Source organism: Sinocyclocheilus grahami, unplaced genomic scaffold (assembly GCF_001515645.1).
Source record: "Sinocyclocheilus grahami isolate Dianchi unplaced genomic scaffold, SAMN03320097.WGS_v1.1 scaffold583.1, whole genome shotgun sequence".
Taxonomy (NCBI): domain Eukaryota; kingdom Metazoa; phylum Chordata; class Actinopteri; order Cypriniformes; family Cyprinidae; genus Sinocyclocheilus; species Sinocyclocheilus grahami.
The window spans coordinates 922269-939822 of record NW_015505762.1 but is presented as its reverse complement, the minus strand read 5'-3'; the positions used below and the strand labels follow the sequence as shown (position 1 = coordinate 939822).

Below are 17554 nucleotides of genomic sequence, written 5' to 3'. Positions count from 1 at the left end.
CTTGCCAGGGCTGCATTTCCCAAAAGTATTTTTTAAAGTAGATCATATATATGATTATGATCTATAGGCTTACAGTGCTTTTGGTAAACACAACCCAGATGAATTTGATGGAACTCTGTGGCAAAAATTGGACTGTATTACAAAAAATTATTTAAAATAATGATAGATTTTATTAGGATTACAGTTTTAAAGTTCAATTACATTGCAGAATAATTTAAAATATAAACTCTTTCAAAAGAAATGAATCAATCAAAGTCCTAACAACCCACCAAAAATACAGCATTGTGGCATATAGAAAATGATATATTGGTTCAAATGAAATTATGGCACAGAAGATGCTAATTAACACTGAAAAGAAACATAAACGTAAAAGCAAAGTTTTGGCATTGTGTCCACAATAATGAATTATGAATTGGAGTATTACATACCAAATAAAGTTTTTAAATCAGTACCAAAAATAATCAGAATCAAACATGATTTTCATGAATATGAAGTGATGCCATCTTGCAAAGATATTCACAGTTACATAAAGAGCAGCTTAACCTTGCTTAAAAAGTTAGAGTTCGTAATTTATAAATAATTTTCAAATATAATAATTCATAAAGAAAAAGCTTAAGTGCAATAAAAACAGGCTTTTTCATACTTCTGATCCTGAATATGGGTCATACAACATATTCTGCTGTAGCAAAATTTGCATACTAAATATTTCCTTTATGAAATTATCCTTTGATTTCATTGATACTGATATTGCAACATGAATCTTTGAAAAGAACAGACAACATTAGCAGATTACAGTAAAATCAACTAATAAAAATACCAAATAGGAATTTACAGCGCATAATGTAGGTCTTTTATCATAAAAGGTTTGATTTTAATAGTTTCTTCCTCTGCTCAGACTATTAGAGCATTTTATTTAATTCATACTTTCAAAGTTATCCCAGCAGCCCCAAAACATTCACATGCAGTAGTATTAACACATTCAAGTTTTAACACAGAATGATTATTATTCCCTGGTATATTTCCCAAGACATGTTTAGGGGAAAATGAGGAAGGTTGCCCTCTAGTGCAATTGTGAGGAGAATGCAAGACTGACACCTGGGCGAATAAGAGTAATACATTCAACAACGGTAATGACCTTATAACTGATATGTACAGCTGTCATTAGAATCTGGTTATCCTTTGATAGTCAGCATATCAATATGCACCCATTTTGTCAATGCAAATATTGAAGGCAAGCATGCTTTTCAAAAGTACCTTTCACAGCTAACACACAGTTCACATAGGCCGGAGGAATCATTCCAGTAGTTAAAGTAAATCCTCTGATTATCTTCATTAACTCACCCTCTTGTTACGTACCCACATAAAAAGAAGGCAAATTACACAGACCCAAATATACGGATCAGGTAAAACTTTCAAATGACATTCACGAAGTTCATCTTTTATAGAAAGGAGTCTCTCCTCTCTTTCACTGGCACTGGCTGTGGGTGGCAAATTAACCTTCATGTGTCTGCCTGTCTTCACATCTGTTATTTCTGGATATAAATGATAATAATGCATAGAGTTCCCACAAGACCGAGGGCTTGGATACCCAGGAACCAGAGCAGCATCCAAAATACCAGCACGACCACAGGCTCCACGATCTTCTCTCCGAAGTAAAGCTGGGTGAAACCAATGCCCCTCAAACACTTATTGAGCTCCCCGAAAAGAGTGCCCAGCCTCTCGCAGTCATCCACCAACGGAGCCTCTGGCTGTGGCTCTGCTACAGAGTGACTGTGTGGTCTTTCTCTTCCCCTGAGGTCATTCTGAGAGCAAAGAGAGTTTGACTAGATTACACAACGCTTTTTTTAAAGTGCCCCTATTATGGATTTTTGAAAATTACCTTTCATGCAGTGTGTAACACAGTTCTATGTGAATGAAAACATCCTGCAAAGTTTTAAATCTAAAAGTGCACCGTGTATAAAGTTATTGTCTTTCAAAAGAAAGAGTCGACTCAGAGTCATGAAAACGATTGGTATTTTTGTTTTCTTTGCGCTCAAAAAGTATTCTCGTAGCTTCGCAAAAATGTTGAGCCACTGATGTCACATGGACTGTTTTACCGATGTCCTTACTACGTTTCTGGACCTGGGAACATTACAAAGTGCGTTCCGATTGACAGGGTCCCTATGCAGTGTTCACTGCTCCCTACTCCCTAAGCACGGGATATCCACTGAAGTGGACTTAGCTGACAATAATCGCTTATTTGGAACGCTCTGGAACTTCATCAAAGAAAGGCAACGAAGGGGTCACTCAGATTATTATATAACATAAATGTTGTAATTAATTTTACTTTCAAAATTAAATACATACACAATTATGTATCTACTAAATATAGTCAAAATGTATATGTTTAGACTGTTAACAGATTGTAGTGGTTTCATCTCATGCACTTTCTTTCCCACGCGCAGCCTCATAGTAACTCTCCTGAGGTAGGCCTAAATAAAGTAAAATGAAAAATGACAGAGCCTCAGCTGTTTCTCGCCGGTTTTACTTAGTTTCACCTATTCATACAATACAATATGCAAATCTAACATTAACCGCCATAACCATTCATAAACACTGTAATTTGAATAATAATAACAACAACATTTATTGCAACCCCTCCATTGCAGAGCCTTTAAAAAAACTCTTCTAACGGCTCTGCTCCATCGTTAGTCTGACTGGTGACGCGGTGCGCAATGACAGCTGGGTGATTTTCCCTCTCCACTTCCTGTGAAGTGATGCATCGATGTTCCCTTATTCCCTATGCTGTTCGCAGTGCCCTTCGAACTGAACATGTTCGCTCCCTTCGTATTGGAATATCACTTAAGATGGCGGAATACCCTGTGAAGTCCACTTAGCAGTCCACTTATGGTCGAATGGAACGCACCTACAGTTGCGTTGCCGTCTATGCAGGGTCTGAGAGCTCTCATTTCATCAAAAATATCTTAATTTGTGTTCCGAAGATGAACAAAGGTCTTACGGGTTTGGAATTAAATGAGGGTGAGTAAGTAATGAGAGAATTTTCAATTTTTGGGTGAAATATCCCTTTAAGCTGTTTCAAGTTGACGTCAACATGAAACATTAGCATAACATAACGCGTAGACCCGGGAAAACTTGAACCTCCCCTCCCTCAAACACCGTAGCGGATTCCCAAAGACTATAGAATACCCAAGACGTGTCACTCGTATAGTTTTGAATGGGGAAAAATGCAACGCTTAATATGGCCGCTCAATCGCAGGAAGCCCCACCTTCTGAATGAAAAAGCCAATCGCTAATCGGTAAAGTCAGCGCGTCACTGCAGCTGCCGTTAGAAGTCAACACATGGTTGCCAGGTTGACAAAGATAAGCTCTGTTTCGGGGATAACGTCTCTTTATATCAGGCAACTCAGTTGTGTTCCTCCGTGGCCAGATTAAACCTTGTTATAGCCCAGGGGTAGGCAAGTTCAGTCCTAGAGAGCCGCATTCCTGCAGAGTTCAGCTCCAACCCTAATCAAACACATCACCTGCCAATAGCCTTAGTAATCCTGAAGACATTGATTAGCTTGTTCAGGTGTATTTGATTAGGGTTGGAGCTGAACTCTGCAGGAATGCGGCTCTCTAGGACTGAACTTGCCTACCCCTGGGCTATAACAAGGTTTAATCTGGCCACGGAGGAACACAACTGAGTTGCCTGATATAAAGAGACGTTATCCCCGAAACAGAGCTTATCTTTGTCAACCTGGCAACCATGTGTTGACTTCTAACGGCCTATTGGCGGGTGAGTTTTTTTTCAGGGTTGGAGCTGAACTCTGCAGGACTGCGGCTCTCTAGGACCGAACTTGCCTACCCCCGATATAGCCTATATATTATGCTCTATTCATTATTTTTTAGAAACCTCGCACACGTGCCACAATATCGATACAAGGCCAGCTGTACATTTCTGTGACGATACATCGTCGTATCGATGTATCGAACACAGCACTACTGTGGCCCTGTCCCAAATGACACCCTAAACCCTCGCGGTCTTCCTCTGAGTCCGCACTTTCGTGACGTAATGCCGCTTTGACTGTCGGGTAGAAGTCTGCTGCAGAGCTCGCCCCAGTGCAGGCTCAGCAGAAGTGCGGATCGAGGGCGCATAACGGCCGCAAAGGGGGCGCTCGCGAGCACCCTTCTGAACACTAAAATAACGAATGGGACACCCTACGGTCTCGTGGACTTAACGGACACGTGCACGTGGCGGCCATTGTAAGTCCGTAAGACCGCAAGTGCACATCAAATGTTCAATTTGGGACAGGGCTTGTGACTATGAGGTAAATCCGTTAGGATTTGTCGAAAAACTCCCAACTCATTTTCTCCTCAAACATCAAAATCATCCTACATTGCTGCAGAAGCACCGACCCATTGTTTACAAAGTGAACGTACAAGGAGGGTCAAACATGCTTTACAAAAAAAAAAAAGGTAAAACAATGATGTAGGATGATATTGAAGTTGGAGGAGAAAAGTTTTGACAGTTTTTAGACATACCCTGTCTTGAACCGTTGTACACAGAGTACGCATGCGCCTCGCAGAGCAAGACAAGAGGAGCATTTGTGGTTAAAAAGTTCATACATTTTTTTTTAAGAAAATGATCGTTTCGCTAGATAAGACCCTTATTCCTTGGCTGGGATCGAGTCGAGCCCTTTGAAGCTGCATTGAAACTGCATTTTTAACCTTCAATCCGTTGAGCACCATTGAAGTCCAATATGGAGAAAAATACTGGAATGTTTTCCTCAAAAACCTTAAATTGTTTGCGACTGAAGAAAGAGAGACATGAACATCTTGGATGACATGGGGGTGAGTAAATTATCAGGAAATTTCTATTCTGAAAATGGAGTCATTCTTTTAAAGGGGTCATTTGATGCTGCTAAAAAGAACATTATTTTGTGCATTTGGTGTAATGAAATGTGTTTATGCGGTTTAAGGTAAAAAACCCATTATTTTCCACATACTGTACATTATTGTTTCTCCTCTATGCCCCGCTTTTCTGAAACGCGTTGATTTTTACAAAGCTCATCGGTCTGAAAAGCGAGGTGTGCTGTGATTGGCCAGCTATCCAGTGCGTTGTTATTGGCCGAATGCCCCAAGCGCGTGACGGAAATGTTACCCCCCTTAACATACTATGATGCCGTCTCCCAGCAGGACGAGACAAAACCAATAGGAAGGCCAAACAAAGTAGTTTCGCTTTCACAACGAAACACACAGCGACTCCACAACATAGCAGCGGAGGCAACAGCAAGAATTAAAGTTACGCCTTCTTTTTTTGCGTGAACATTTGGGCGGCGTTATGCAAATCTTCCCACACAGTGATGTAGACATGTGGGGGCGTGTTAGAATGAGCCATTTTAGGTAGGCGTGGTTGACTCTTAACTTTTATAAAGAATATCTCTTTGGATTTGAGACTTTAGTCTTTGCAACTTTACAGATATTCTTTATGCACCAAGAGCTTGTAACACTCCAAAGAGAAAGGAAAAATTGAAATCGCATCAGATGGCCTCTTTAAAAACTGTTGCTGTCATGTACTCTGTACTGTAGCATGCAAAATACGTATTTAGTTGTGTGTGTTGTGTTCGCTCCACGCAGCCTGTAGGTCTCCGTCTAACAGCAATATCTGTTTGTTCGCAATTGTCTAGAAATGTGTCGATGTGAATGTTTGTCATTGTTATTACTTGGAGTTCTGCGTTATCAATACGTTTCTGCATTGAGCTAACGCATATACCATGGCTGTTTGGGTGTTTACCACTGAGCTGTGGGCTACATAATGGTGATGGGCATTCCGTTTTTGACATGCGCTGCACGCAGCAGACCAATCACAACAGACTGGATCATCAGACCATGAAAAAATGAATCATTGAGCAAACCGTTTGGGAGTCGTTGAGCAAAAGAGGAAAAAATAAATGCATATTATAAATGAAAGTGTTTTTTTATCTTGCATGCATGTCAACCTGTTGTTGTGGACTCCCAAAACCAAAATATGAACCTTTCATAACCCATAACAGGGGCACTTTATGTCATACAAATTAGAAAAAGGAAAATTCTGTACAAGATGACACCACATGACTGTGGTGTGAGAGTATCTGTGGGAGTGTGATTATATGTTTGCATGTACTCATGCTAAATATAGGCAGGTAAAAAAACAGGTTACTATACTTGGGCTTCATTATTCAGCGAAAGTAAGCTAAGAGAGATATTGTGGAGGCTTAACATATTAGACTGAATGCCATGAATACCTTATGTTATAGCTAATGAATGTGACAACACAGCTATCATAGAGCAGGCTGCTGTTTGATGTAGAAATCTCTTGAGAAAGAAAGGGAGAGATAGGGCAGAGTATGAAGTTACTGATAAAACCAATCGAGTATTTCTCCATTTCCGAGCAAAAAGGGAAAGGAAATGACGCCAAATACAATCATGCAACTATTTAAAAAAAAAAATTATATTTCAATATTAAATGTAAAAAATCACAGCTGAATGTTCCGTAGAGCTGTCTCAGATCTGACACGTTACCTGCTCGCTGAGTGCGGGTCTGACAGCAGCCTGATGCTGGCAACGACATCCGCTTCGTTCTCGCGCTCCGTTTAAGGCATCACGATGATGTACCGCCGTATCATTTACGATCCGATTAGTTCTTGACATTTTTTTAACAAAAAATGATTACTGCTGACCTGAGACAGGGCCGAAGGGCTGAGAAGCAGATAGCTGCTCGCGGTACTTCCGGTATTGGCTGTCAACAGAAGGGGACATCTTGACGTCATGAGTCACAGTGCGGTCAAAATAAAAGATTTTTCATCCAAAATAGTAGGAATTATTGTAATATGTTCATTATACCTTCATAATGGGAAAACGTGAATGAATTCAACAGAATGAACTATATATGTCGATTACGTAAAGTTGATCGAAGCAGCCATAAACAAAAACCTTTTCTTTATTTTTGCGAGGTTTAATTTTCTAGCCTGTTTCATAGTATAATTAATCATTTATAAATATGCACTGGAAATGTATGCAGTTATTGAAGCGCACGGCTGTGTTTCAACACCTAATGAGCCACCTACGCAGACAACATTTGGGGGCGTTGTTTTGAACCGTTCATTTCAACGAACCGGTCAAAAACGGTTCAGCTGCCCTTTATGTCTCAAGTAATCACATTTCGGTCTGTCATGCTCGAGTAAATTCACATAACAGTTACTATCGTCTGTTCATTGCTGTTTGTTTTTATTATAATTTTATTCAGTTGACTTTTATGGCATCTCTGATTCAGCGCATAAAAAACAAATATAATTTGCATTTACATTAAACGGTACTAAAATGAATTTACATCACTTGGCTGAAAATACTTTTCTGATATTTAAGTTAATAATTTGTAATAAAAATTGAAATTATATATTATATAAATATATATATATATAATAGTTTTAATATTAAACCTTCTTTTTGTAGATGCACTCTGTGATCCAATGATATAAATCATAAAAAAATCAACATATCTGTTTTTATTTTATTTTAAAGAGTCGGTGATTTGAGAACTGCGATTCGTGACTGTGAATTATTTGTTATTATACCTGTATATGTTAAAAGAAACAAGAAATAACAAAGCAAAAAAAAAACAATAAATTATTATAAAGCCTTAAATCTAATCTTTGAATAATTTGCAATTATTTGTACTTGTTTTTTAAATTGTTTTCGTTTATTATTATTTTTGTTTTGATGTAATTTATGTGTTATTGCCCTTGTATGTTCTTTGTTTTAAAAACTGCAACAAAAGAAGAAAAAGAAAAAAAAGAGTGGGTTGTTATTAATTATTAAGATCCGATTCAAAAGATTAGTCATTTACGCATGGGTCATAGCTAAGCGGTGTTCAAGTCCTCTCTGGTAGGCGTCTCGCGGTAAAGTTTTGAAACACAGCTTGTGATTCGCTCGCTGCACTGCGGCTCTTTGAATAATTTGCAATTATTTGTACTTGTTTTTTAAATTGTTTTCGTTTATTATTATTTTTGTTTTGATGTAATTTATGTGTTATTGCCCTTGTATGTTCTTTGTTTTAAAAACTGCAACAAAAGAAGAAAAAGAAAAAAAAGAGTGGGTTGTTATTAATTATTAAGATCCGATTCAAAAGATTAGTCATTTACGCATGGGTCATAGCTAAGCGGTGTTCAAGTCCTCTCTGGTAGGCGTCTCGCGGTAAAGTTTTGAAACACAGCTTGTGATTCGCTCTCAGCACGGTGTCAGCCAATCAGAGCGAAGCACTGAAGTGACGCGTGAACGTCGCTTATGAGGCCTGTGAACGGCTCGCGTAAAATGGCGACGGCGGAGCCGGTGAGTCAATAAACTTCTCAAAGATTATGTTATACTTCCCAGTCCTTCAGCGCTACGCTACGAACTACCTGCCCCTGACGATACGTGTATACGTCTTTTTAGGCGAAACTTACGTTTAAATGTCGTCCTCTGTAAACTTTTAAAAAGTTATTCGGCATGTTTGAATGGGGTGGCTCAGCAAGTTTGGCTGAAAGTTGACAAGGCTTGTTCCAGTCGCGTAGGGCACTTAATTACTTTTCCAGATGTCTGTTCGTCACCACTACCCTATATGCATTTAGCCACACTTTTTATCTTGCTTAATTTTCTTTCGGGAACAAAGCGTGCCCACCACAGCACAGCTGTCAAAAACTAGACCGTGAATGAGGAAAGTGAAGTGAATTGTAGTGTAACGACACCATGCTGGATTAAACTATAAAAGCTGTGCCAAACCACAGTTTATTCACAGCTGTTACAATCTGCTACGTTAAATTCATTTTATGTGTATAAATTTGTATCTACATTTTCTAAAGCTCATAATAACGAATGACTGTAAACACTCAGAGCTCTCACACAAAGCTCATGTTAGGTTCAATTTAAGCAAAACTAACAGTGACTGTAGTCTTCAGACTAACATCAGATATGCCAAACCACAGTTTATTCACAGCTGTTACAATCTGCTACGTTAAATTCATTTTATGTGTATAAATTTGTATCTACATTTTCTAAAGCTCATAATAATGAGCTCATAATAACGAATGACTGTAAACACTCAGAGCTCTCACACAAAGCTCATGTTAGGTTCAATTTAAGCAAAACTAACAGTGACTGTAGTCTTCAGACTAACATCAGATGCAACACAATCACATCTGCCAGGTATCGCACTGGTCCCAGCTGCTGAATTAGTTCTACTCTGGATGCTTAAATAAATGAGGACAATAAAGGGTCCTCATGTCTGCACAGTGTGTGTATGTACTGGCTGCTGTGATGTGAACTTGAATGTATTGTAACTAAACTAATCTTTTAAAGGTTCCTGTGCAGGAATTAAACTCAATTTCTTGTGAGAGTGAAGAGGAGGACTCAGAAGAGACGAATCAGGAGATTGTCAGCCCTGAGAGCTACATCAAACACCCCCTACAGAACCGGTCGAGTGAATGAATGCACTTGTTTTTAGGGATGAATGCACTTGTTTTGAAATAATGTGCTAGCTTCTAAATGTAGTTTTTAGTTTCTTTAGATGTTGTCTTTATTTTTATTTTGTTCTTAAAGATGGTCTTTATGGTTCTTCAAAAATGACAAGAGCAAAACATGGCAGGCCAATCTCAGACTGATCTCCAAATTTGACACAGTAGAGGATTTCTGGGCGTAAGACTGATTTTGTTTTTACAAGAGATATGCATATATTAAAACACGATTCATATGATTTTATGAATCTCTTCTTTATAGGCTTTATAACCACATTCAGCTCTCCAGTAATTTGATGTCAGGATGTGACTACTCACTTTTCAAGGTAGGCTTTCATCATAACTGCTGCCATTTTTATGTATTTAAAGGGTTCACCCATATAGTTCACATCAAAATTGAAAATTCGGTCATCATCATCATTAAAGCTCAATGAGATTTTACCCAATAAACACAAATTACCATGACTTCAAGAATGAATTGACCCTGAGCAAAACTGCACAAAAACATTACTGACCAATCATACTGCAGCATCTGTTGCAGTTTGCCATATTATCAAATAAACTGTTGCTCTTTTCTAATGTAAGTCGATGTGTTTGGACTAATTTGACTGAAACAATCCAAAAATATGGTGAAATGTTTCCAGATAACTCGTAGAAGTGACAAAAGAAAATATGCATGCTGTATGCATGTCTCTTTTGCAAATCTTACATCAGTTCTTTCACTAGGATTTGAACCCATGAACTTGGCTATGCTAGTGGAATGCTTTACTGTTTGAGAGCTACAGGAAATAAACAAGAAAAAAAATTGTCAAGAAGTTCATGCCATGACATCAAGTTAGTGTTACTTATTTAATATCATTTATATTGTGTATTAATTCAGATTATTAAAAAAAAATGCTCTCAAATTTCATCATTAATTCTTATAAGTTATAACCCACATAATATAATATTAGCATTTACCTTTTTATTACTTTGTTGTCCTATTTATGAAAATCTCCAGTGGGATGTTATAAAGGAGGGCAGAGAGTATATTTAAGGATCAGTTGCCAAAAGCGTAGCATTTGCAAAACATAACATTTCTGTTTCTTTTTTGGTAGTTTCTTTTTGCTTGTTTACTGTTGCTTGCTGCTTTTAGAGGTAGTGTACAAGATTCTCCAGATTACTGTGGACTTTGCTTTGTGCTTGGGTTGCAGGATGGTATTGAGCCTATGTGGGAGGATGAGAGGAATAAAAAAGGAGGCCGCTGGCTCATCACTCTCAACAAGCAGCAGAGGAAGTATGACCTGGACCGCTTTTGGTTGGAAACGGTAAAAGTTCTGAGTTAGTCATTGAACGCCCCCTCAACATACACGCAAGTAATTCATGTACTTCTGTAGCCCTGACTCTGTAACATTCACCTGTGTCATACCTACAGCTGCTGTGCCTCATCGGTGAGGCCTTTGACGACTACAGCGATGATGTATGCGGGGCTGTAGTCAACGTCCGAACAAAAGGAGATAAAATTGCTGTCTGGACAAGGGACTACGAGAACAGAGAGGCTGTAACGCACATAGGGTGAGACTCTCATGCATTCACAATACATGTAAATGAAAACATACTCAGCTGGTTACAATGTGTTATTGTGTTTGTTTGGCAGGAGGGTGTACAAGGAAAGATTAGGCATCTCTATGAATATGACCATTGGCTACCAGTCTCATGCTGACACTGCCACTAAGAGTGGCTCCACCACTAAGAACAAGTTTGTGGTCTGAATATTTTCAAGGGCCTGGATCCTGTCTCTCTCCTGTCTCTCTCTCCTGTCTCTTTCTCCGCCTCTTAAAACCAAAGCAACAAAAAACAGACTGGACTGAACTGCCATGAAACCCCCTTGCAAGTACACTTTTCACAAAAGCCCTTCACAAACACACTTCTGGACTTCAACTTGCACAACCAGTGAGATTTGCAGCACAGACAAAATTTGAAAATAACAGTACCTCTGCTGCTTGTTACATTCACATGCATTTTAAGTATTACTTCTGTATCATGCTACACTACACATGTTCTCGCTGTAACCCACCAAACATTCACACATCACTACACAGTTTTCACCCTGAGAAAAAAAAAAAGAACATGCGCATAATGAAGTCACATTCAATGTTTACCCCTGGCAAGTCTTGTTCAGAGTTATAAAGTATTTAATATTGTTTTGTTTTAGTTTTTTTGGAAGAAATTGCCAATTTATTTGATGGCAGAGGAAAGGAAATGTCTGTTCTTTTATCCAGCAGCTTTGCTGCTTCAGGGCCTAATGAACATAAACATTTTAATTTATTCAGATTAATCGTCAACAAGTCATTGAGATGGTATTTGGCCATTGAGTGAATGTAATCAAGCTAATCTTCATAGAGCTGCCTTATGTCTTTAAGCATTAACTTGATTAAATGTTTGCAATTCAAGATGTGTTTTTATATTGTGAATTTTTGATGCATCATAAGTTTACATTCCTTGTTAGAATAGTAAACTGTGGGATTTGTTTTACAGTGCTGTAACAGATTAATTGTGCTTGTCTGGATTGGCTTGAGTTGGCTCTTCATTAAGATAGCAATATTACCAAATAGGCCCTGAAAATAAAATAGCCTTACGTTGATTCAATTTATTTCACTTAAAAGGGGAAAAGGCATCCCGGTATTCATCACCACAGTGTTGCAGGACGTTAATGGGCAATTCATTATTCAAAACATCAGAACATAAAATCTCACCATAGTAGATCAAAGAGGTAGCATACATATCTTGACTGAGGAGGAGATGCAGAAAAACATATGGTTATTAATAAAATTAATGTATCTGCATTTTCCAGGTGGAATCAGAAGTTTATCCACGATTTTCTGCAATTTGTGACACCTGACATACTCTGCTTTCAAACTTTTTGTAGTTCACTCCATTCTTAGCGATTATATCTATTTTTGGTTTTTCTGAACTTTACACATTTTAAGAAATATAAGTTTTAGATTTGAAAACTCACACTCGCATTGAAAACATTCAGTAAGCGAGTCACCATTTAGTTGAGTATTCCACACTCATCAGCACTGCCCAGTCTAGTGTCAGGGCAAAACTTGATTGTGCTTGCACAGCCACATTATTTTCTACATCCAATATTAGTATCTATTTAACTAAATTCATAGAGCTCAGAATAAGTTAATGCAGGATCATGCAGTAGACTTTGAACAGTGCTGTACTGTGATGTCACATCAGAATGTCACCTGATACTGGCTGCTAGAGCAAGGACGAAGGGTTACTGCAAGCACATAAAAAGAAAATAAATAATGATTTATTAGAGTGGACTTTGTTCAGAATCAAGCTTAGTTCAAACTTAGATTTTCTATTTATCTCAAGGACAGGTGATCAATACAGGCATTTTTGTGGTTCTGTGCTTTTTTCCCCCCTTAGATTTTGAAAAAGATGTCTCTAATGCTTACCCAGGCTGCATTTATGTGATCAAAAATACAGTAAAAACCTTAAATATTGCAATTTAAAATAATATATTTTAATGTATTTGGTGCTTAAAACATTTCTTATTATCAATGTAGTTATCAAATAAGTGGTGCTGCATTTTTTTTGTGAAAATCATGATACTTTTTTTCAGGGTGCTTTGAAAAAGTTGAAAGTTTAACAGCATAGCATTTATATGAAATATAAATATTTTTATAACATTAGAAATGTCTTTACTGTCCCTTTTGATCAATTAAATGCACCCTTGCATTTAGAATTTAGAGTTTTAAGGAAATATCTGAGTTACTTTTTCAAATAAGTAACGGCAGTTACTTTGTTTCCCATGTCTTGACTGACAGCTCTCGTCTCGTGTTGCCATGTTGAGAGAAACCAGGAGTAAGTGCAGAGGTGTTGCGTTCGCTGTGTGAACATGATGCTTACTGTAATTCTTAATATGATCATATTTACTCATCTCACCTGCACAAAAACAGACTCAGTATTCTCAAAATAAATTAAAAACAGTCAAATGCAAACTCAGAATATTATACAAACCTGCAATAATTAAATGTGTTAAATAAGACAAATATCATTTATGTATGAATCCCATTTTAGTAACCAATGTCTTTGCTACTGATCTTCAATGATCCAATTCAGTCATACTAAGCAAAAATGACACATTTGTGAATCATTTTTGTTATTGCTGAATATAGTAATCATATTCTTCATGTAATTTGTTTGAGCTGCATCCTCTACTGTACAGACATGAATTTACATTTCCTTTAGCCTAAGACATATTAATTTACATATTTAGACATATTTACATATTAAGACATATTTCATTTTGTTGTGAAAAGGGCTTTTACATTTGTAAAAGATAATTTTTTTTATATTAAAATCAAACAAGCAAGCCCTGCCCAGATTTAAAAAAGTAACGTAATGCATTACTTTCCATAAAAAGTAACTAACGTAATCAGTTACTTTTATTAGAGAGTAACGCGTTATTGTAATGCATTACTTTTAAAAGTAACTTTCCCCAACACTGTTGATCAGTGGATGAACAGATGCTTTAATAAACAAACAGCATGGGAGGGGCCGTGACAAATCGACTTTGACAACTACAAATCTCATTTGACCATAAAAGAGTATTCTGGCTTATTTAATGGCTGAGATCCAGGGTCACTAATAATGGCAAAAAGATGCATGCAAGTGTCAATAGTCTTTAATATCATTTTGATGTCCTCTGGTTGTTTATGTGGTACTGGACATCGGGATAATGAGATGACAGTCTCATGTGCTGTTTGAGCTTCCTCGCTTCACACCTCTAGCATCCCTAATGAGAGACCCTTGAATCATTCTTAGTGACCCTCGCAAAACTCTAATGAGGAGCACGCAGTTTGTTCACCAATTACCGGTCTCAAGCAGATGGAGATATGCAGTGCTGAAATCTTAATTTAGATGTTTTGCATGTAGTGTGAATACTCGTTATGTGTGCTTGGATACATAATCTGAGATGAAAGTATGGTCTTTGAAAATGGAGGACTCGTTGGAAGGAAAAGCTAATAACAGTCAGACCTCTGAACTGAGATGAGACTAAGATGGGCAGTAAGGGTATTATACAACTGCTCTAAAAAGGAAAAGAGCCACTAGGCATATCTTTGACACTAAACCCTGTCCGACCTCTGAATACCGTAGTATAAATGGTTATTCACTAGGCAGGATGCTCTTAGGTTAAGTCATGTCTAATTACTTTACATGTTTGTTCTTGCCTCTAGCTACGAGAGAGCACAAAAGCATCTTCATTGTTGCAGCAATCCTGGCATGTGGCTTGGGGTTTTTGCCAAACATTTTCAGTATTTTGACAGTGGATGGCAGTGATATAAGCATGTATGGAGAGATCATGCAGTATATATTATCACCATAACAATGACTTTCAGAAGTTCTCGAAATATGTTCTCATAAGTATATTATGTGATTTTAGGTGAAATACAGCCAAAGGTTCATATCTTTGGTATTGTAACTGGCTCTTTTGGCCTTAGTGCATTTCAAATAGCCCTGTGTCAAATAAATTTTTAAAAGTATAAATATTTCATGTTGCTCAATTATCATTACTCATAAAAGATGCAAGCAAAGTGATTATTCAAAAAGTGGCACGATATCTTTGAAAATAGTTTTAGATGGATTTTAGCATGCAGTGTGTGTATTTAGGCCTATATATATTATATATTTATATATATTTTATGTACTGTACAGTATGTTTCCTCTGAATCTTTGTGAGTGTGTGCACGCATATGCATTTATATATTATACACTACCGTTCAACAGTTTGGGATCAGTAAGATGTTTCAGCATTTTTGAACACACACACACACACACACACACACACACACACATTACTGTTCAAAAGTTTGGAGTCAGTGTATATATATATATACAGTGGGGCAAAAAAGTATTTAGTCAGCCACCAATTGTGCAAGTTCTCCCACTTAAAAAAAAAAAAAAAAAAAGCATTTTGACAGTTTTGGGAGGGAATGCACTTAATGTTAAATTTAAGTGTGAACAGACTACAGGAGTCACACCTGAATTTTGCCTAGTGGAAAAATAAATATAATAAAATGTTTTTGAAATACATTTATTTTTATGCTAAGTATACTACAAATACATTTTCATATTTATGTAAAATACCCTGCAATTGTACCTTTGGTATAATAAACTGGTATACTTAAAGTCTGCTAAATTGGAAAAACTAATTTTGTACTTGAAGTAGTGCTGACGTCCAATTAAAGATACACTGAAGTATATTTGTGCTAAAGTCGATCTATTGCAAGTATACTTTAGGTACACTTTAAATATTTTGCATTTTTAATTTTTTATTCATTTATATTCAAAGATCATACAATCCTCATCAATTGTGGCATTAAAACACATTTTAGGCTTAATATTAAGAAATGTGCATTGTGCACAAGTGATACTCCAAATAAAGTTTAAGTCTTGAGTGATATTTCAGTAAATATATTAATAGATTTTGAACTAAGTATGAAATAAATGTATTTTAAATATATTACTATTTACTAGGGTGCTAACAATAAACATGGATGCTAACAGATTAACCTATTTAGCTATTTGTGAGCGAAGAAATATTAGCAACCTGAGGCGTCTCATCATCTGGAAAGTTTTTCTTTTCATTTAGCTGCTCTTTTTAAACTGCATGCTCTCTTGGACAGTAATGGATCGCCATTAGACCACAGAGCTGGTAAGTCAAGTGGTTATAAGAATAAGTGGCTTAAACTGGTCCTGGTTTTTTTCAACCTGTATTTTTCTAGTAAATTTGGTTGTAGAATGCAGTTATCCCTCTCATAAATAACCAAATTTAGAGTGTACAGAACAAGATTAAGCAGTCAAACTAGGAGTGACTCTGGATTAAGCTCCAGTGTGAACGTAACATTTCTTCGTTACATTGCATGTGTTTGTATGTTCAAAAGCGAACACTTTTACAGACACCTAAAAGCAATAGAGATTGCACTTTTGCTCGCACCAAACAGAATGTGATTTTCTTTGTATTACGGTAATGTGGTGAAGTCTAGTCTGCCCAGGCTTCACTGTAATTGTCTCTGTGTGTATCCGGCTTTGCATGTGTGGGATTCCTGCTCCTGGAATGTGCAATCACAGTAAGCTTTCATCTTTTTGATATCAGATCAGCATGACAGAATCAGATGATAGAGCTCTACAATTACAGCTGCACCTTTGAAAACACATTTGGCATTCGGCAGAGCACATGGCGCATACATTGACGCCCCAGATACCGTCGACTCGTTACTATCAGATCATATACATCAAGGCTTCATCTGTATGGCCGACAACCTCTTCAGTCAATTATTCTCTTGTTAGCGAGGCTTAAACCTGATGGGGAGTGGTTTAATTATAACACCCTCTACACTGTGCACAATTACTGGCTGTAACGTTCTTTGTTTAGTATGTAGAATGAAGAGCCTTTCATACTCCCAATGGCAGATTGCCATCTACACCATGTTAATAGGAATTAGACATGGCATTTTGTGTTACCTAAAGTACCATCAGGGAATCTGCCCTCGCTTTGTCCCTTCAGCAGGGTTTCGTATTGAAGCTCAGGTTGCTGGACAAGCGAGTGCTTTGTAATCTTAGAAAAGGCGGCGGGTTTAAGGCATTTGGCTGCAGCTATTTTAATCTTAAGGCTGGAGCATTAAGTCAGACGCAGGATAGAGCAGTAGAAGGGCCTCCCTGAGGGCTAGCCAGTTACACTAGTAAAGCTCAGGAGGAGAAAGCGAGAATATGTGCATGCAAATCAGCACAAGTCCCTCTTTTAGTGAGACGGTTCTTCTCTTTTATGCCAAACTGAATCAAAAGTGCCGTATGGTTGTGTCGTAGGGCTTCACTAACACCACTTCTTTCTTTCTTTCTTTCTATCACTATCTCATGTCATTCACCCTACACTCCCTTCATGGGCGAATATCTCCATGACGACCCCATCCTCTGTCTCTCCATCTCCGGTCTCTCTCTCTCTCTCTCTCTCTCTCTCTCTCTCTCTTTCTAGTGTGCGTCATGAAGAT

At 37.5% G+C, this 17554-nt stretch overlaps 2 protein-coding genes across 7 annotated transcripts; one reads left to right on the top strand and one right to left on the bottom strand.

Moving 5' to 3' along the window:
• Nucleotides 1-400: 400 nt before the first annotated feature.
• Nucleotides 401-6778, bottom strand: LOC107556922 (uncharacterized protein C4orf32 homolog). The gene is made up of 2 exons (XM_016240178.1): nt 6541-6778; nt 401-1802 (listed from the first exon to the last, which is right to left on the bottom strand). The coding sequence occupies exons 1-2, from the start codon at nt 6667-6669 to the stop codon at nt 1527-1529; spliced, it is 405 nt and encodes a 134-aa protein (XP_016095664.1). The 5' UTR covers nt 6670-6778; the 3' UTR covers nt 401-1526.
• Nucleotides 4781-17528, top strand: LOC107556921 (eukaryotic translation initiation factor 4E-1A-like). Of its 6 annotated transcripts, XM_016240173.1 has the most exons (8): nt 8259-8346; nt 9352-9467; nt 9592-9687; nt 9769-9832; nt 10700-10813; nt 10921-11060; nt 11143-11289; nt 17496-17528. In XM_016240173.1, the coding sequence occupies exons 1-7, from the start codon at nt 8302-8304 to the stop codon at nt 11255-11257; spliced, it is 690 nt and encodes a 229-aa protein (XP_016095659.1). In that variant the 5' UTR covers nt 8259-8301; the 3' UTR covers nt 11258-11289; nt 17496-17528. The 6 variants fall into 6 exon arrangements, with proteins under 6 accessions (XP_016095661.1, XP_016095659.1, XP_016095658.1 ...); XM_016240175.1 differs by lacking the exons at nt 8259-8346; nt 17496-17528 and adding an exon at nt 4781-4830 and having other exon boundaries at nt 11143-12258; XM_016240172.1 differs by lacking the exon at nt 17496-17528 and having other exon boundaries at nt 11143-12274.
• The last annotated feature ends 26 nt before the right edge of the window (nt 17529-17554 follow it).

Excerpts from the sequence above, each read along its gene's own strand:
- LOC107556922 (XM_016240178.1), bottom strand. The coding sequence starts at position 6,669 with ATGTCAAGAACTAATCGGATCGTAAATGATACGGCGGTACATCATCGT. Across the intron at positions 1,803-6,540 it reads GACCCGCACTCAGCGAGCAG|AATGACCTCAGGGGAAGAGA; the intron begins GTAACGTGTCAG and ends CTTTGCTCTCAG.
- LOC107556921 (XM_016240173.1), top strand. The coding sequence starts at position 8,302 with ATGAGGCCTGTGAACGGCTCGCGTAAAATGGCGACGGCGGAGCCG. Across the intron at positions 8,347-9,351 it reads AAATGGCGACGGCGGAGCCG|GTTCCTGTGCAGGAATTAAA; the intron begins GTGAGTCAATAA and ends AATCTTTTAAAG. Across the intron at positions 11,061-11,142 it reads GAGGCTGTAACGCACATAGG|GAGGGTGTACAAGGAAAGAT; the intron begins GTGAGACTCTCA and ends TTTGTTTGGCAG.